Here is a 21,404-nt window from a genome sequence, read left to right on the forward strand (position 1 = left end):
TCTTGACTAACACCAATTACAGTAACTTGCAGAGTAGCTGCGCTGTTAAACAACTAACCTTAGTAATCTGTGATTGTGAAAGGGCAAACTTGAAACTGAAAACAAAATAAAGTTTTTAATCAAGATAAACTTGAATTTTTTCTGATACAAATAGAAACAAATAATAGATTACTAATCAAAACAAAGAAAGTTTTAAAGTTCCCAGATACAAAAAATTATAAATTCAAAGAAAAGAATATCCAAAAAGGCGAGGTACAACGAATTAGACAAAGTGACAAACGGACAGTGACAATGTTTCATAATTGCTAGATTCTTGATATTAACATTAGATTTTAAATATCAAACGGCAAATTAGGTTTTGACCTTCTAGCAATAATTATGATTTATAATAGATATTGTCAAAGGAATCTTCAAACAAAGTTTAAAAAAATATAAAATGTCAGTTAAGAAAAATTCTAATCGTAGGAATAATTGGCTTTAAAAAGTGCTCTAATTTATTTGTTCTAAATTTAGACGCCAAAAAATGAAACAGTAACCAGACTTCCTTTTGTCTCTTTTAATTTCAGGGATATTAGGCCAAATTTCTCGCGTAATTTTTTGCTGAATAAAAGACTTTTTTCCACTTTTTATTTGGTGCGATTTTTTTATTAATAACAGAACGTGAAATTGATCTTAATCTCATAATTAGAATAGCAACTAATGTTATTGTGGGTTCCTAGATGTCATGCTTTTTTTGAAAATAATATCCAAGTAAATAACTGTCAAATTAGCTCCTATAACAACTTACAAGTCATAATACCCAGTGTTATTTGTGGTATAAACTATTAAAGTATATATAAAGAAAGTGCTGTCAGTTCATCTAGAACATGATCCTATTATTTTTAGACAAATTATTTTGCTATTGAAGTCGACGCTTTTATACATATGTAGAATGTGTTCTTTTCTTCTGTCCGTAGCAACTCTACATTTATTTGAAATCATAGTAAGTATGTTGTATGAATTGTTGATGATTAGCACGAATAGTTGAGTGTAGCATTTCAACATTTATATACAGAGGCCTCTCGGGTCATTGAGAAGAAAGGAAGAGGGGAGGGAAGAAAAGTTTTAGGAGAACTTCTTCTAAAATAGTTACAAACCTTCTTTGGACCAATAGGAAGGTTTAGTGGAAAAGAAAACCATATCGGTACAGTGGCTAGGAAGATATTAAGCGTCAAACACAGACACAGCCAAACGGACAGACATCCTGTAACTTTTCAAAGGATGTTCATTAAACTCAGTTACATGATTTGATGATCTTCGCTCTTATAATTGTTGTTATCCTTGTTTTTAGAAATTATATTTTCTCTTTGTTCAACCATAAGCCAATTTATATGTCGGAAACTTAAAGTCTTATTCTGTGATAATAGATATAATATCATAGATTGTAAGAATAAAAACTATCCAATGACTTGTTCATTTTCCACCTCTAAAGCTATAATAAATAAATTCGATAAAATGCTATTTAAGGTAGAAGCCAAAAAGAGTGAATATCCACACACTTTGATGGCTATCTGATATAAAAATTATATTTTTTTATGACAATTTCAAACTGAAAGGGACCATAACTATACCTATTATAACAGAATATTCCTAAGCGTTTTTTATGGTTAGGTTAAGTATGAGTAAGCGGTATCCTGCAAGGATAAAGACCCATTTAAAATTTGAATTTAAAATTAAAAGATCTTACAATTTATTCAACTTTGCATTGTATTTCCAAATTTGTAGTAGAGAAAGTGTCAGGTTCGAGTTTAAAGCATATCGAAAATATCAAATAACAAAGTATGGGTTGTCTGTTAGGTAACAACGTATAGATATTGCCAGATTGAGCTCAAATTGGATCTAGCCCTCATTACGAATTTGTTAAAGGTATTACAAAACTTATACCTAGATACTAAAATTAAGGGGTTTAGTTTAACGAGAAAATGGCAAAACTAAAAGAGTGTCTTGTGTCTTTCTTATTTCAAAAAAATTTAGATTTAAATTTTACATTTCATCATAATTTAAGAAATTACAGCACAACAAATGAAAAATGCCTTAATTGTTTGTCTACAAGGTCGCAAAATCTTATTTACAATGTTTCAATGTACAGTTTGTACTCTACACATCTTTATAAAATCACATATTAAAAAAGCATTTTTATGAAATACAATCTTAATTTATACTGTCGTCAATCCCTAGTTACAGATTAGCTTCGCTACATATTTTTGTTGCGATAAGGATCTTTAAAGATAAAAAAAATTCTGTACAAATGTTGAAAATAAGTCTTAACAACCGTCTGTAGTTTACATACAATGTTTATACTAGTGGCTGCGCCCCTGGCGTCTAGAGCTGCAGATTCAAAAGGGAAATGGATTAACAGAAAAAATAGCTCACAATCATCCTAAGAGTTAAATCTAAAAATGAAACAGCTTAAAACTATTCTGAGACATATATGAAGCTTCCCTAGAATGGAGAACTAACACCGTTCATTTGTTATTAGAATCTTAAGCTTCTGACAAAAAAATAGGATATATATTAGTTATGCCTTCGCCCCTAGGATCTGGGGTGAGTATTTGGTGACAAATACCCAGGAGTCAAAGATTGTATGCAAATTAAAAAGTACAAGGGCAAATAACAACTTACTTAATTAATCATGGTTTTAAAAATTTCTTTACTTTGTACATGTGGTTATTTTTCGAGAAGCTGTTAATTAGACAGTGGCATTTATTTTCCAAATAGTAGGTGAAACTTCTTGGAAAAAATGTCCCTGGGCAAAAAGTCCCCTTCATATTTTATATTTAACTAAAAATGTACAGTAGAGATTACTTAATATCCCACATTAGTTTATTAAAAATTAAATACCTGTATAACACAGAAAAAACCGCTAGAACACATTTCATTTTTTTCTTCTCTGAAATAAGAACAAGGATGGCAACATCCATAAAAGCGAAGCTGTAAAATCAGAAAGAATGACAAACGAACATTAACCCTTGTAGAGTGTCAGAACTGAATAAGCAGAATATAAATATATGGTTTTAAATAGAATTTTATTTAAATTAGTTGTAAAACTGTTTATATACAGGATACTGTTTCAGTGATTATGGACATACTTACATTTTTAGGACTTAATTATAGTAAAGCCTCGCTTTTAAAAAACCAAAACTCATAACAACTCAGCAACAATAAACATATTACAAGATCGAAATGTAAATTTTTACGTGTACTTTACATTCTGTTCTAGAATATTCTAACAATTTACCCGTGGGTTGGTCAGTATAAGAGCATGTTAATTAGGCATGTCAGAATCGTCAAAGCTATTCAAAGTTTTTTGTTATGGTTCTTATAACAGTAAAGCACAATTTAGAAATCTTAGCAACTCTATAAACTTAATTTTGAATACAAAAACTATTGATTTGTTGTTTGTATATTTAGAATTCTAAGTAACATATGCTTTGGTAAAGTCAAGCTGTAATGAATTACTTGACAATCTCAGAAATATTGTGATATCAAATGAAAATGTAATAAAATAATATATACTTATATTTAAGAAAAAAAATTTTCTACTAAAAATTATATTAGAATGTAAAATAATATTTACTCTTTCTACTTTTTGAAAGATGCATTTGAGAAACTGTAACTAACTCTGATTAGTATATGATTACCTGTCAACTAAAATAACTAAGAATAAGGATAGTCATAAATATTTCAGGAAAAAATATCTAAAATATCCAATGCAAATCTTTGCTTTAAAATAAGAAGATATTTACCTTTTTTAGTAAAATTAAGCTATTTGAAAATAGACAAAAAAATTTTGTGTGGGTTATTTTATTCCTGAGCTATATTTCTGCGGAGTCAAAAGTCAAGCCATCTATTAGATCTTAATGGACACCTTTACACTTTGAAACACATACTTATATTCAACAAAAAAAATATCTTTCAAACTATCACTCTTACAAATGCAGTAAAAACCTTATCATTTAAATCATTTAAACTGGTGCATTTCAGTAGCCTACAGACAACGGAGGCGCGCAGACGTCTTCACGTTTTACCTGTGTAGATTGATTTTTTTCAATCTCACCCTTACAATCAGCTCATTGCAAACATTGGTTGAAAACGTATGGGTACCCAAACTAATTCGTGTGTTGTGAACATTTACCATCAAACAAAAAATCTGCAATATACAACAAAAACAGTGAAGCCACCTTTTCTTGGCCTTCAAAAAATTCCTTCATATAACGCTTGTAAGTTGATAATATCATCCGTCTGCCTCCTTTCATCCCCAAGATACAAGATGACCCAAGATAACCGCTGCTCTGTTCAACACACCAAACATTCACAATAGGAATTTCTAGGAACTAAACAAATTATGCTGAGGATACAGATTTGTTGGTTGCTACTCATTATTTATCCTCTGGCTACTACTCAGGCTATTGGTTTCTGCCATTTATTAAAATGAGTAAAAGGCATCCTTTATTGGATGTATTGCGTCAGGCTGCAGACGACATGTTATTGTTTCTGGCATCTTCAATTTAAATTTTCCGCCAAAATAGTATGACAGATGAAAACAACATTGTACAAACTGTAAAAAGAAACAATAGCAAAGCAATGGTTTATACATCTTCAATCAATGTTTCAATTTAGTGACTATCTATCTAAGATATTGAGTAGAAACTGTAACAGACTGTAAAGTATTAAGTTATCTGTGTATCTAATTAATATCAATCTATATAACACTCCTAACAGTTGAATATTATTGATGTTTTATCATTATTGTTGTGTTTATATTATTCACCTGTTCTAACTATTTGCATTATTTGTGCTATCATGTTTTTAACTATATTATAACATTGTGTCCACAGTTTTGTACACTGTGAGTATCTATTTATAGACAATGAGAACGTTATTACCCCCTTTTCTAAATGACATATATCATTAACTTTTAACATGTATGTATAACTACTCGACGTTACTAACCAGTTAGCTATTTAATATTTTGTGTTGTAGCTATTGATTATTGCACAATAATTTTATGTTTATGTAGAATGTCCATGATTTTTATTTTAATATGTATGATATTTTTTCCAAAGGTTGAAATACATCATTTTAAAACAATTTGGTGAATTTCTTTATTTTTATTTTTGTTCATTTTCAATTATTTAGAAAAAAACAAACCGTAACTTTTGGACTAGACTTTAAAAACAGAATAATTTAACGGAAAATTTGTAGTTTTAAGTATTTAAAAAAGTTTAATCAATATTTTTTGAAAATTTCAATAACATTGAAATGAATAAAAAAACCAATAAAGTCATTTTTTAAAGGTATTGTTAATATTGACGTCCTCAATGAGAGTAACAAAAATATCCCCGTCGTAGATAAAAATTATTGGTTGAAAAGTTTTGATTAAACTGATTTATAACCGTACAATCAAAATTCAATAAGAGTACCCAAAGTATTGAGCCATCAAATAAGATACCATTGTTACAAAACTTTGTGTAGCAGTGTAATGTACAGTCTAATGTCCCCTCCCGCCCTGAAATTAATGGGATACATAATTGTTATACTAATAAGTCTACTTAACAGTCTACCACTTTACAATGTGATCGCATTACTAAAATAGGTTTTATCCTTCCCCAAAAATATTATTGGGCTCTTTACCTCGACCAATCTAAGTTCCAACGGAGAATGAAAATACTCTGTAACGGAGGTTTGTGAGTTCATTGACGGAGTAAAACAATGGTTGTGTAGATTATCTCCTTTCTTTTTGATATTTACTCAAAGCCGGCTTTTTCGTTTGGAACTGGATTATTTGTGACAAAATGAGTAATATAATTGTCCCATCACTTTAGAGCAACCATTGATATTTAAAAATCAACATTCCCATATAAACGACCCCTTAAATAGTGGATGTAAATATTCATTTATTTCCCGGGTATGATCATTTATATCCCGGGTATCATTTTTAGAAGATTTTTAATTTTTTTGGAAGATTTTAGAATTTTTATTAATTACTAAAAGAAAGAAAAATTATACCAGGGAAATAAATGAAATTTAAAAACCAAAATTAAACCACATTTTACTAGCATAAAAATGAGTTTTTGTTTAACCCTTACAGATCGGGGGGGGGGGGGGGCTCAAAGAGCCCCCCCCTCTAGTTTTTTCAATCTCATTTTTTTTGTAGGTAAGATGGAGAGCTCTAACTTCATGACTTTTTAAGTTTAGTAATTATACGTCGGCAAGAGTTGATTTTATTAGGATATCTGGTCTGTGTCGGTCGTGGTGTCCGGTCAAAGTCGGTTGGGTAGAAAAAAAAATTAGAAAAAATTCTAAATAAATCTTAATTTCTACATTATGACTTTTGTGTATAAGGTAGAAACCTAAAACTTTTTTGGTGAATACTTAGATATCAATGACCTTCTGAGAAAAGTGGTGTTATGACCGTTTGACCGCTCCCTGACCGACTTCATGACCGATTTTTGTCTGGCTTTTACTACAGACATATATCATAAATATCGTGGCTTCTATTACAGCTAGAGACCTATAATTTTTTTTGATAACCCTTGAGCAACAATAAACAGATAAAAACATTATTTGCGCCGCCAACCGCCGTTTTACCGCCGTAACCGCCGAAAATGGCGGTTTCCGTTATTTGCCGTTTTTCGGCGATGATCAGAAAAAGTAATTTTTTTGTTATGAAAAATAAAAGCTCGTCCTAAAATTTGGTCATCCTAGCTGCAAAATTGGCCGCTCTACAGCTGTTTTAAAATTTAGCGGCTGGTCGCTAAAAAGCGGCTTAAGAGCGGTCTGACTGCTATGACTAGAAAAAGTAATTTTCTCTAAAAATACACATGAACCACCAGAAAAAAATTTACGTCTTTATCTGTACCAGGAGCCGAGATAGAGGGGGGGGCTCTTTGAGCCCCCCCCCCCCCCGATCTATTAAGGTGGGAATTGGGGCCCGATATGTAAGGGTTAAAAGAGAATGATATTCCTGTCCAGTTTTTTGTTTAGGAATGAATATTTCTGGACAGGAATACCCCATTTCATGCTATGAATTTCTTCATTAAAGAAAATTATACCTACAAACTTTTTGTTTCATATATCTTCTAAATTCTTGTTATGTAGTAAGCACAAACTATGCAGGACAATTATTTAGGTTAAAACAAGGATGACAACATCCATAAGTAGCGAAGCACAAAATCTATTATAGAATAGACAAACGGACAAAGTGAGTTTTAAAACATTTTATCTGTTAACATAACAAAAAAAGAGAGAGAATATGCAAAACTTAAAATCGCGAAATCTTAAAAATTAGGTTATGTCATGGAAAGTTGTAAAAAGAAAAGCAGTTAAAAAGCTGCTTAAAAGTAGTCAGACTACCATAGATTTTTTGTACCTAATCTTAGGGCATAATGAAAGGATCTTTTGTAGGAGCCGGAAAAATCAGTTGTGAAAAATGGGAATGTGGGAATGATGACAAGAAGTTACAGCCTTCTATCTTTTATAGGAGCCGAGAAAATCACGTTTCCCCTCCTTGTTTCTTACGGACAGACGAAAATTTAGAATTATAGAGTAGCTTCGCTACTAAAAAGGATATTGCGAATTATAAATATTTTGAAACCTGATATGTAAACATGCAGAAAAATGGCACATAGTAAATCATTTTTGCAAAAAGTTGCCTTTTTCGCGGTAAGTGAATATTGCTCAAAAAAATATATTTAAAGATTTTCTTATCTTCTATTATACAATAAAAACTCTAACTTATTCAAACTATGTAAATAGAAGTAGAATTTTTAAAATTATAATTTTACTGCCTTTGAATGTTGTCATCCTTTATTTGTTATTCAAAAAAATATTATCTAGATATCTTTATTTTTAAAATCATTAAATTATTTGAATTTACAAGCATGTCAACATCTATTAGTTGCAAAGCACAAAATCTATTGTGAAATAGACAAACAGACAAAGTGAGTTGTGGAGCAGGTTATCTGTTATCATAACAAAGGAAAGAGAGAGTCGAGAGAATATGCAAAAACTTAAAATGAGGAAACCTTAAATGTTATGTCTTTGAAAAAGCTGCTTAAATACAGTTAGATTACAATATATTTTTTATACCTAATTATAGTGTACCTTTTATAGGAGCTGAGAAAATATGTTGTAAAATGTAAAAGCGGCTAAAAAGCTACTTAAAAGCAGTCCGACCGCTACGGATGTTTTATACTTAAAATGCTCCATATTGATGGGAATTGTGACAAGAAGATTTAGTCTTAAATCTTTAATAGGAGCAGAGAAAATCACGTTTCCCCCATCTTGTCTCTTACGGACAGACAGACGGACGGGCAGAAGGACATTTGGAATTATAGAGCAGATTCGTTAATAAAAACCGCGACCGTGGCCTAACACGTAGCAAATCCGCTTGTCGTCGGGTAGGTGATAGGTTCAAATCTCGGCTTTGCACCGCTGCATAACTGCCCGGCCAAAACAGTCATCAATCATTACCATGCACAAAGGTCATGCAATCAAAGAATTGGTTGACTGTTGGTTGTCACATAACCTAATATTCCGGGTATTTGAACAGAAAAGGGGAGATAGAATCCCTTTAGTTATTCTTGGTTGCTGGACTTGACATTACAGTGTTATGGACAACAGCCTCATCCCTATGAGGTAACTGACGAGGCAATCCTCTAGGGTATAAAAGATCCAAGGAACTGTTGGACTAGTTGGTTGTCTGCTTTTTAGGGATGGTTCCAAGGGTTTCTTACTCTGGTGGTAATAGTCTGCAATGACTTTAAACTTATTTTGTCACCCCTGAAATAAAGGCTGCGACGAAGCCATCAGTATAAATATATAATGTCTAACAACCAATTTCTGTGGTAAGTTAATGAGTAAGTAAATCATACAGAAGGAAATATTTACTTGAAAATAAAAGATTGCTGCGCCTAAATGATGTTCTAGTTGTTCGGTATATAGGTATACAAATGTTGCAGAATTTCCTTATATCATAACTAAAGTTAGCTTTTGAAACCTTTTAATCTCAAACCACATACCTCCCCTATGTTCCAATTCCAAACCGGCACTAGCTATGAATATTTCCTGAAGCTCTTTATTATGCCTATAAAAAATGACGTTATACAATACAAATGACCAATGATAGGCCAATACACAGACTAAATTACTAATGTCATCTATAAAATATTTTATTTGACCAATGGTACCCAGAATGACGTCATTTTTATAGGCACTATAAAAAGCCTCATATTTCCTGAAATGTTTTTTTAAAAATATATGTCTCTGTGTGATTGGACAACTCATGTATATTCAGAAATATGACCCTAAAATAATACTGGGAGACTATGGCAAAATCTTCCAAGCATACAAAGAATCTTCAATCTAACTCCCCCCCCCCCCCCCTGCTTATTATGAACACATTAGATAAAGATTGTTGGGGGGGGGGGGGGTGTATTTACAAAGGGCTAGTAATCATATCTGTGGTTAAGTTTCGCTAGCTATCCTTTTAAATGTTAAAACATATTAGCTATGGGAGGTTGGGGGGAAGGGGAGGGGTTTAGTATAGTCCGTCAATGCTAAGGAGATTCATCCGAGAAAAAAAAACATATTTTTTTTGAAAACTTTGCATTCTGTATACTTTTTAATATTTTCATTATTTTCTGCTACGATACTTGAATCTTTAATTTTTACATAAACAAGAAAGAATGTATTTTAGAGTAGCTGCAATTCTAAAAAGAGGTAAAATAATGTTTAAATTGGGTTGTACATCTTAATTCTTTTTCAAAGTTTTTTCTTTCCAAAAGTTTCTGTGTGTTTAAAAAATTGAATGCATGGAAATTTCTTTTGTGTATTAGATGGAATAAAATAGATTCATAAAAATTTAATTTCAGGAAACATTTTCAACCCCTAAGCTTTTCTATTATTAGGGTCGGGCCTTCCACACGTAATGGAGGGGTCACAGTTAACTCTTTGCGTTAATTTAGACATGTTAGAATTGTCCTGTCGATATCAAACTTTGCATGATGCTACCTATAACAGTTAGGTATAATTTAGCAATCATAGCAACTCTGTAATCGTCCGTCTGTAATCCAGAATGTCAGTACGTCCATTTAAGTAATGTTGAATTTTAACTTTTTTAACAAACATTTTTTATATGGATGTTGCCATCCCTATTAATCTACCTTTAATCTGTTACGATTTTCAAATAAAATCCTAAAAAATCGTTTTTTTAAGATCTTGGAAGTAACAGAACCATTTGTTTTTTTCTTTTGTGTAAGTTTTTTTTATGTTGGTACCGTATACTTCCCTTTATTGAAAAGTTTAAGTACAAGTACGTATGATTAAATCCCTCCCATGGGGCTCGATTTATGTTTAAAAAGTAGTTGATTCTTATAAGTCAATTTTTTATTTTAAAAAATGAAGCAACTTTATTGTTTTATCTGTTTCTAAAATACTTTAGAAATTTTTGCACATTTTTTCAATTAAACAATTTGTTTAAAGTCAAATCCACACTAAAGCTGGAATTCTGTAAATTAATTTAACCCAAATTCATGAAATTCTTCTTCCAGTAGGTTATCATTAATGCAGCTATACAAAGTGTCTATAAAAATGAGCCATGTGACGTTATAAAAATGAGGGATGAGAGAAGTGGGAAAGAAAATCCCTACACTGATAATGACTCATTTTTATGACGTCACATAGCTGATTTTTTAAGACACTCTGTAAAGTTTATCATAAATAAGAAAGTGACATATTTCATTAAAGTGCAGAACACAAAAAATAATGAAAACAAACAGACAAAGTGATCTATGGAGCAAATGTTCAGTTGTAAAAAAAGAAAAAACGAAGAGAGATAATATGCGATAAATCATAGAAGAAAATAACTAGTCCTTATCAAAACTGACAAGTATTGACGTTTTTTGAAGCATGACCGATTGACCGACTGACCAAGTAAATCATATACTAATATTTAAGCTGTATATCTTCAATAGCAGCCATGAAAATATCATTTTCCACATAACGTTACTGACATACTAGTTAAGGTCAATTATCAAGTAGCTCCGCTACTAATAAAATCAACACTTTCATAAGTAACAAGGATGACAACATCCATAAAAGCGAAGCTCTGAAACGGTAGGCCAAACGGACATTAACACTTGTATAATGTCAGAACTGAATAATCAGAATGCGAATGTATAAGAGTCAAAGCAAAATTGTAAGTAAATTTGTTGAAAAACTGCTTGATACAGGATAATGATTATGGACATACTCACATTTTTAGGACTTGATTATAGAGTTGCTTCGCTTATAATGTTGTACTTTGTTGTCCCAGGGATCAGTATTCCAAAAATCAGACCAATCGGATAATTAGGTCACATACAAATTGTTGTTAAAAATGTAAAAAAAATCAACATGTTTAAAATGGATGTACGGACATACTAGTAACGATTATAGAGTTGCTACGCTTTCTAAATCGTTCCTAACTACTAAAGGAATCACCATGCAAAATTTGAAATCGATAGGACATTTCTAACATGTCTAAATTAACGAAAAAAGCTATCCGTGACGGACGGACGAACGGACCGACCCTAATTATAGAAAAGCTTCGCTTTTAAAAATTGAACTATAAATACGAAGGGGTCAGACGTTTTTTTCTAACACATACAAATAAAGCAATGCCTCCATATTGCAGAAGTAATACATCAAAACTACTGACATTAGGGAAAAAGAGATATGTAGAGTATCTGTTATATATAAAGAAATATGATGTTTATTAGTCGGTTTGTCTGTCTGATATCCCCTCAGATCAAATACCACTGGACCGATAAGGTTTTGGTTTTCTATTGAATAACTTAATCCAAAGGTAAAGCCCCTAGATGGAAGGGGCGATTCAAAAAAAAATTAAAATTCCAATACAAATTTTGTTTATGCCTTAATCCTTAACGGTCGGGGGGGGGGGGGGCGTTCAACGCCCCCCCATCCGGTTTTTTCTATCTCATTTTCTGTGTGTGAAAGATAAAGAGCCCAAACTGCTTGAATTTTTAAGTGTGGGTATGACACATAACTGAGAGTTGGAATTTTTTGAATATCTCCATGGCGGGCACAGGATGCCAGCAAACATGGCAGGGTCATCTAGGTAAAGAGCAAAAATATTTTGACTTCAACAAAGCATTTTATCTTACCAAAATATTAAAATATCCTCTAGTAGTACACCCTCATATTAAATACAGGTGTTCAAGTCAATTTCAGGTTCCAGGTATGATCCTGCAGGTCCTGATCCTCCAGGTCTTTAGAAATCTTTAAAAGGCTCCTGTGACCGCAATTTTTGACTTAGATACTTCAAATTTTAAACTTAAGCTTTTCTGATATGTCTACATAATGTATTAAAATTTCATAAACACAGGGGACTTGCACAAAATTTTTTAGCCCTCTAGCTCTAATAGGAACTGAGATAATATGGGGGGCATTGAACGCCCCCCCCACCCCCCCGACTGATTAAGGTGCGGCAAGGGGCCCGACTGTTAAGAGTTAATTTTTTAATATCTGGAATATTCTTGTAAAGCCTTTTTTGAATAATGAAATTCTAGCTTTATGTCATTTTTCATAAACACATTAACAGATTTTCATATTTATCTCCAACCCGCCCCCCCCCCCCTCTTTTTACCTAACTTACAATTACAAATATTTCTGAACAATTCGCCCAATACAAATTTACCATTATTTCTTTATTTTTCCTCGTATAACATTTATAAAAAGAAAAGAAGAGTACAAAAAAGGAATTATATCTATTTAGTCCTAGGGCAGAAGCTTCTTATAGTGCCTATAAAAATACTGGCCTACCATTGGTCAATTAAAATGTATACTGGCCTGCCATTGTTAATTTTAAGTCTATGTATTGGCCTATCATTGGTCATTTGTAATGTAAGATGTCATTTTTTGTATAGGAACTATAAGCAGCTTCCCTAGGGTATGACAATGTAATTTGTTTACAACACATTTTGCGTGCTTAAAACTGAAATATTAGAAATGATCATTAGTGCAGGGTTGGATTGAAGTAATTATTGTTGAAATCCTTTTCTAATCCAACAAACATCAATTAATCTCATACAGGCACAGGGTTGGAGGGATGGAGAATAATATTTTCTAATCCAACGAACATCAATTAATCTCATACAGGTACAGGGATGGAGGGATCGGGAATATTATTTTTAAACCAAGAAACATCAGTTAATCTCATACAAATCCATGAATGAAGGGATGGAGAACAATATTTTTTTAAACAACAAACATCAAATTAATCTCATACAGATCCAGGGATGAAAGGTTGAAAATAATATTTAATGATCCAACGAGCATCAATAATTCTTATATAGATCCAGAATTAAATGGATAGAGATCCAAGGATGTATGGATATAGAATGATATATTCTAAACAAACAATCAAACATAAATTAATCTCATACAGTTCCAGGGATGAAGGGATAAAGAATAATATTTTCTAATCCAACAAACATCAATTAATCTCATAAAGGCACAGGGATGAAGGGATGGAGAATAAATATTCTAAACCAAACAACATTTACTAACATCTTACTATTCCAGGGATAATGGAATAGAGAATAGTTCCTACTACGACAAACACCAATTAATCTCATATAGATCCAGCGTTAAAGGGATGGAGAATAATAGTTTTTAAACAAAATCAATTAATTTCATATAGATCCAGGGATGATGGTAATATTGAAGCACTTAGCTGCAGTTTTCACTAAGCAGGTTTGATGAAGGTTGCTGGTGGGTGGCTGATTGATTGTTCTAATCTGCACATTTGGCTGAAAATTGTTTTTTTTGCCACTTTGAAGCCGAGAGGCTGCAAGGGGCTTAGGAGAAAGCAATAATTGTATAGGTATAGACAACAACCTGGTTTAGTGGTGAGGACCTATTTCGTCTGCTTGCAAATTGCTTTCTGCTCTTTTGTGACAACTTGGCTGAGTTAATATTCCTGACGCCATTGGCTGACAGAAGCACCCAATTAAAGTTGGCACATGGTCCCCACCCCGCGAACATACAGTTATGTTTGGGTAACTTTGTGTGTGTGTTTCCTTGTCTGGATTCCAATGCATTAAAACCAATTTTCCTTATCCTACAAACAGTAGAAGACGACTTTAGCTGTGCTGGTAAACGTGGCACTCCCTAAAGAGACGCGCATCCAAACATAAACAAAGGCATTATTTTGTTTATATTGAGCCCAGCGCCATGTTTGGTTATGAAAACTCATGTATTGTTAATTAATATGTGTGTTAGCTGTGCTTAGATTCCCTCTTATGCTTCCCTGCTTGATGAGTACCCATCCAAGGTGAGTTTAAATTTCGCGGCGAACGAATATGTGCTTTTTAAATGATTTTTTCATATAAGTCAAAGTCATATTTTTTGTTTCTTAATTTTCATTTAAAAGACCAATTTAAATTGAATTATTTATACGTACGACTATTTTAATGTATATTTTTGATGATTTTATCTGAAAATTATTAATTTCTATTATGTTTTGTTGCGAAAAAGCATTATTTTTATATCATTTCTTTGTTTAATTTTATGAAAATCACTAAACCTCTCGCTTAGCTGTATTTAAAAAATTAAAAGCTCTTTGAAAACTTATTTTATCTTAAAATGATATTAATATCTTGTATTAACTCTATTGTTATTTTTTAGAGCCACAAGTTTCATAGTATTTCAATAAATACAATTAGTAACCTGCTCTGTTTGTACTCTGGGGAAGTTGAGGATGATTGGTCTGTTCGACCTTAAGATCTTGAAGACGGCAATGTCTAGCCGCCTTCCGCGACAAGTTATTTATCATACAATTTTTACTCTCTCTCTCTCTCTTTCAAAAAAAATTATTATCGTTATTAAAATTTTTATATCAATACTTTTAACCCTGCATAAAAGACAAATTTATATTTTCTTATCTTTTCTTACAAAATCTTTTATACTTAAATTACAATTATAACATTTTATGATATTATCAGTAAAAAAAACGAAAAAAAAATATTCTATTATCAATCAAGAAAATCTACATACCCAGGTTTCGTGATTTAACCTCATTTGAAGTCAACAAAGTATTAGCCCCAGACAGGTTTTAGGCTATTCAACGGGGTGAAGGTGTTATATTGGTTCGAAAAATAATACCTTTTCTACCTAATTTATAATACATTTTATAGTGGTGGAGGGTATAATGCCATCATAGACGTCCAAGAGGGGGGGGGGGGGTAAAGGGGTGATTACCCCCCCCCCAAATAAATTTGGGGATGCTTCCCCCAAAATTTTTGATTTTCAATTTTTACCCCCCCCAAAAAAATTTTTTTTTATCAAAATTTTACCCCTCCCCCCAAATAAAAAGCTTGGACGCCCCTGAATGCCATCCAACCTTTTGGCTAGGGGCCAAGCTAATAATAACTATATTTGTTCATATTTTGCATAAATGCTTTTTACTGTTGAAATAAGTGTCCTTGTTCAGTTTTAAACTTTTAAAGTTCTCGTTTTCTATGTAATTGATATTTTACATAAATTTTGCAGAACTTAATGGTATAGTGTTGATTTAAATATCTAATTTTTAAAATTTGCAAAGTATATTTTATAGTGCGTAGTTTACTTACTCGGGTGGTGTTCCCTGTCAAATCTATTGGAATTCTGTGATGTAATGCCATCAATAAAAGGAAGTCGCATAGCTGACTATAATTATACAAAGACATCCAACTTTTAAAATATTTAAAATCCATCTGTAACAAATAGCTTTTTTCATTAATTTAGACAGGTTGAGTATTGGCCTAACGATTTTAAACTCGGTATGGTGATTCCTATAACAGATAGGAACAAGAAGCATATGAACTCTATAATCGTTACCAGAAAGACCGTACGTTCATTTAAAACATATGCTGATTTTTATTTTTTTGATAGCAACTTTTTGTACAATATAATTATATCCTATTCATCTGATTTTTGGAATAATAATTCACAGGCGAAGTATGTCATTGTCTATAATCACTTTCTAAAAATGAAAGTATGTTCTTTTCTGTATCCTGTATTTACGCAATTTTGCAATAAATTTGTGGTTCAATTTTTCTAGACATACGTTAACTTCTAAACGGTTAACTTTCCTTTAAAAAATATCCCATCAGAACGACGACATTTAAAATAGGAAAATAAGTAATAATAAAAAATTTATGTTTTGCTGTCTAAAAAGCAGGCATAGGAAAACAATAAAACATTTTGAACCTTTGTTCTAAAATATCTTAAATAATGGCCGATTTAATTCAAACTTCTAGGAAAATAAGACAGTTAAACTAACAACTACTTATCATGTGTAAAGAATATATGTCAATTTGACCTTGGTCAATGAACTCTGGAATATCAGAAATTTAGATCTATATTAGAAAATTAGAAACTATTCATAAAAATAAAATATATTTTTAGAAGCAAAGCTTCTCTATTACTAACTTATATATATATTAACCTTAGTAAACTTTATATTAGGTACACCTAAATTCCTTTGTGATAGAAATGCATAACTTCTGAAAAATCTTTGCAGATTTTATACACTAAGTATTATTAGAAGGAAACTTTTTTGCTAAATATGGTCTCTTATTCACCATTTAAATTTTTCAATCTTGCATGATGATTCTTTTAGCAATAAGGTAGATTTTATAGGCTGTGTAATCATTGCTAAAAGACAATTTTAAACATCATGTTTTAAAGTAATTTTGCAATAAATTTCGGAAAATAAGTTCATGATAGTTATTTATCGCAACGTATTATAGACAGCTTTCTGTGGAGATTAAAACTAGTTTTGTTAGACTTTGGTCCCCAGGCTAACAAAACTTGTATTAATCCTATGATTTTTATTTTAATATTCGTGGAAAATTGTCTGTAATATGATGCTAAACATGATTTTTCATTATTGCCGAGAACTGTTATTAATCTAGCGGATATCAATCGGTTTCGAATCCATTGTGGAAACAATATTCTGCTTCTTAAAACAGTTAAAAATATTCGCTTTTATAGAAAATGTCATGCTTGTTAACTATTGAATTCAGTTCATGAAGGATTTCTTAATAAAAAGAGCGGCAAAGTTGAAAACCGATCACCGAAAAAGGGAAAAAAACGTATGAAAGGCTAATTTGAAATTTTCCCCCCTTTGAAGTTAGTTAAAATTTGTCAACGTTCTTTGCGGGTTTACAGAAAAGGAAATGAGGTAAAAAATAAACAAATTGCAATATTTTTGGACCAATTAAACGCAACTATTAATTAGGCTTGGCCCGTATGTCGGCCTGTAACTCATGTAAAATCAATTTCAGTTTTAAAATTTAAAATCATCTAAATTATTATTATCTATTATAAATGGCACTATAATCTAATTGTAATAAAAAGTATCTTTAGCCCTTCATATAACCATACGATAGATAGATCCAGTAAATTTTATAAAAAGTTATTATATAAAACACTATCATTTGGCCTTATCATGTATGGGCTATGATTAAAATGACATATTCAGTTCAGTAGTTATATTGAAATCATAAAATTCAGACAAATAAACCCTCCTACTTATTTTAAGGATCTATTGGTATTATTTAGCTTTTAATGGGTTTAAAATTGACCAAGATAAGGGTTTTTATTACGGTTCAGGTATTTTTTTATTTTAATAACATCACATTTGAAAATACAAAGTACTTATTTACCCTTTAATAATATTATTTTTTTCAAAATTCTTTAATTTTCTTATGGCTTTCTCCCTTCAAAAAGTTGGTCTGTTAAAAACTAGTTTTCCCACTTGCATGTGAAATTGTAAAACTCTTTCGTATGACGGAGTCTAAAGTCGTTATAAAAATTTAATTCCAACAGTATTTCAGTCTTGCCTAGGCTGTTATCAAATTGTGATTGTAAGAATCATATGTTACAGAAACCATTTGAGCTCTTTTCTGCTGTACCCCATACATATTTTACTTCATGGAGAAAAGGCACATGGGAAAAATTCATCAAAAATGCAACATCCAAAAAATGTGTCTCCTTGATTACAAACTGGTGACTTCTTTTGCATTGAGTAAAAACCTAGGAGCTTTTCTTACAAACTTACTAGCAGTTGCGGGTAATGAAAATAGCGGCTGATTCTTAAAAAATGAATACCAGACATATCTCATCAAAATATCAATATCGATATCAATATTAATATCAATGGACACAGAATATACGGAATATACGTGGATTTATTTAAAGGGGAAAATTCTCATCAATTTAGCTTGCCAATATGGACCTCATTCATTATTAAGTGAGTTCATCCAGTAGGAGGAGAGTTGATGGGGGAACGGGGATGAGTGGGAGTATCGTCATTTTAGCCATCTGCGAGAATTACTTTATCAGAGTACATGAAAATCTGGTTCAAGTATAGATATATAGATTTTACTGATCATATCCATGAGGATTTTTTTAGAGTCATTATTGTCCTACAATCCAAAATTTTGAACACCAATGACCTTGGGTATGTGACCTAGATATTTTAATCAACATCAGACTAAATATTGCCGAGAAAAAGTTATTTCAAGGAAAAAGGAAAATAGTCTGAATGGCAGAATGTCTGCATGTATGTCTGTTTGATTGTATCAAAAGATCTTGGTAACCACTGGACCGATAAGGATAATTTTTTCAGTGAAGCTTATCATGGGTCACTAGAAAGGCTCTAGAAATGACAACTTATTTATAGAAAACCAATTTTGCTTAACATTTTTTTTGCCAAAATACTACAACTGAATATTGCTTCATAAAAAACAAGCAAGAAAGCTATGATCTTTATTTGAACTGTGCAACAAAAGGCCATGACACCGATAAAATTTATCATTATTAAAACAAAGTATATTTCTTTTCTATTTTCCAAGAATAAATAAAGAAAATGGTGAAATATGATTTTAACTTTCTTAGAAATAAGAGCAAAAAAGGCATTTCAAAATTTTTAAAATGCGCCGCTGTAATTCGCTGAAATTTCGCGCGGGGTAGTTTAGATCACCATTGAAATGATTTAAAGGTCCAGCTCTGTTTGAAAGAATTTGTTCAATACTTTTAAAATACATGTCCATGTCCTTTATCTAAGTCTAGACGAGAGGGAAACCTTTTCTGGAAAAGCAAGAAATATTTACATAAAGTGGGTAATAAGAGATTTATGACTATAGGACAAAATAATTCAGTTTATAACCTTTATGAAAAATATTAAAATCATATATTTGTTGATCTTATTATTAGTCTTTGCAAGAAAACTCGATTATAAAATCCATTAAAAGCATAACTTAGATAGCTAAGACATTTTTAGAAATATTTTTGTGTTAAGGAAAAATATTTTAATTGGTAAACAAACAGAAAGATATTTGATTACTTCTAATTCTATCCATTACTGTAAGAATTATTTGAATTCAGTAAACATTTAAATCAAAATATGGAGGCTCAGCGAGTCAGCATGTCTATCTTAGGAAAGGTATACAAATGCTTTATTCATTCATGATAAAAAAAAAACAGCTTTTATTGAGAATGGATTAAAGTTTTACTTTTTAGTCAACCCCTAAAAGTCGATTGACCTCTTAAAAGGCCAAACCTTAAGAAAGCATACCCTGAGAAAAAGTCAATTATCTTGACTAAAATTGCTTAATTTCTAGGGAGAGAAGAAAAGTGAAAAAATGTGTGAAATCATTTTGACCAGATCTCAACTTCAAGGCCAAGTGTAGTGGGAAAGACCCTGTTGAAAAATTACGATTGGGTTGACAATGAAAGAAAAACGATTCATAATTGAGAAGTCTATTTTTAAAAACTTTTATATATGTAGGCATGATAAAATTAGCGAGTTCAAACTTCATGATACATTAAATATATTATGGCCATTGAAAACGATTTTGGCCATATAATACTAATACTTTGGTAAGCTTAATATATGATGCTATATAGAAAAGAAACTAGGATGTCTATTTGTTTGTCCTATAAGAACCCTAAACAGATATTTTCACTTATAACGCACCATCCTCCCCTCCCCCAAATATCCGAAGGCATAGACCAACCGTTTATGAGATCTTAATGACAGGCAGACTGAGAGCAAAAAAATTATTATATGATAATAGATTAAACCTGTAACCTTCTTCGTTTTTTTTACAGGGAAAGTCTTAATGAAAAGATTTTGAATAGTAATATTTGCCCTGAGTTAGAAATAAAAAAAAAATAAAAGGTTCAAAGTCACATTTGTAAATACAAAGCTTTTCTACATTTAAGATATGTCAGTCGGTGAGAGAAGGCTAAGAATCTTCCTATGTGTTCTAAAACTGTATAACAATTCCTGTAACATTAAGGTATAATCTAAAACTATGAATGTAATCATTTGAAGTAAGTCCATTTGCAATGGTAATTTCAATATTGTGCCAAAAAATTCTGAAAGAAGATATGCAATCGGTTTTTTTGTAGACCTCTTATTTTTTTAAGTAATTTAAGTTTCAAAAAAAAAATTAATTAAGTCGGTTTTAAGGTACTAAAACGCAACAAAATAAAAGAAGAAAATGGCCAGTATGAACAAAAATAGTAAGATCTTTAATTTGACACCTTACTTTTAAAATTCTGTTAAGTAATTGTTGAAAAAATCTATTTTGTTAACCTCGGATTAATCAAAACTTTGAAATTAAAAATATCCTCTCACAAGCATAAAAAGTATGTGTTCATATATACTTTTAGAATGAGAAAAATAATATGAATCCAGTCTAAGCAAAATTGAAAAACTTTTATAAAACTAAAATAAAAAATATAAGTTTATTTTAAGAATCATAATTTTTGGCTTTAAAGGGTTAGCTTGAATAAAACCTGAACAAAACCTAAACAAAAGACAATGCAATGTAGCAGATATTTTTTAAACACAAGAAACAATAATGTATTTTTAACTGCATTGTTTTGAAGTTTATAAACAGACTGATTCATATTTGTTCATAATTTTTCATTCTTTACATGTTCTGTAATATCACTATATTTATTGTAGTATCTATTGTATATATTGTATGAACGTTCTCCTTTTTTTTGGCAATTCTATTGGTTAACTTTATAGGTTAAGCTTCCCGATTCGTCAATTTTCGCAATTTGTGATTGGCTAGTTTAGTAGTTACAATTCTTAAAATAAACTTTTTATTTTTTATATTTTTTATTACAATTTTTTAAAACTTTTTCAATTTCGCTTAGAATGGATTCGTAATATTTTTCTGATTCTAAAGGTATATATGAACCCATATTTTTTATGTCTGTTTGATAAAATATTTAGGTTTAAAGTTTTTATTAAACCGAGATTAAAAAAATTGATTTTTTCAATAATTACTCAACAG

The 21,404-nt window shown here is 31.1% G+C and overlaps 2 protein-coding genes across 2 annotated transcripts in view; one reads left to right on the forward strand and one right to left on the reverse strand.

The window, feature by feature from the left end:
• The window catches only part of LOC145323075 (gamma-aminobutyric acid receptor alpha-like), a 49,262-nt gene extending 46,337 nt beyond the window's left edge, over positions 1–2,925 (reverse strand). The window contains exons 1-2 of the mRNA XM_080165455.1: positions 2,881–2,925; positions 59–95 (exon numbers count right to left, since the gene is read on the reverse strand). Coding sequence (XP_080021581.1) covers positions 59–95; positions 2,881–2,918 — 75 coding nt within the window. The 5' untranslated portion in view covers positions 2,919–2,925. The remainder of the gene's footprint in view (positions 1–58; positions 96–2,880) is intronic.
• Positions 1–21,404, forward strand: part of LOC145322438 (uncharacterized) — a 442,211-nt gene that overhangs the window by 318,772 nt on the left and 102,035 nt on the right. The gene's annotated exons all lie outside the window — the stretch shown is intronic.

This window comes from Acartia tonsa, chromosome 6, assembly GCF_053477335.1.
Source record: "Acartia tonsa isolate MP-2025a chromosome 6, ASM5347733v1, whole genome shotgun sequence".
In the NCBI taxonomy this organism is placed as follows: Eukaryota; Metazoa; Arthropoda; class Copepoda; order Calanoida; family Acartiidae; genus Acartia; species Acartia tonsa.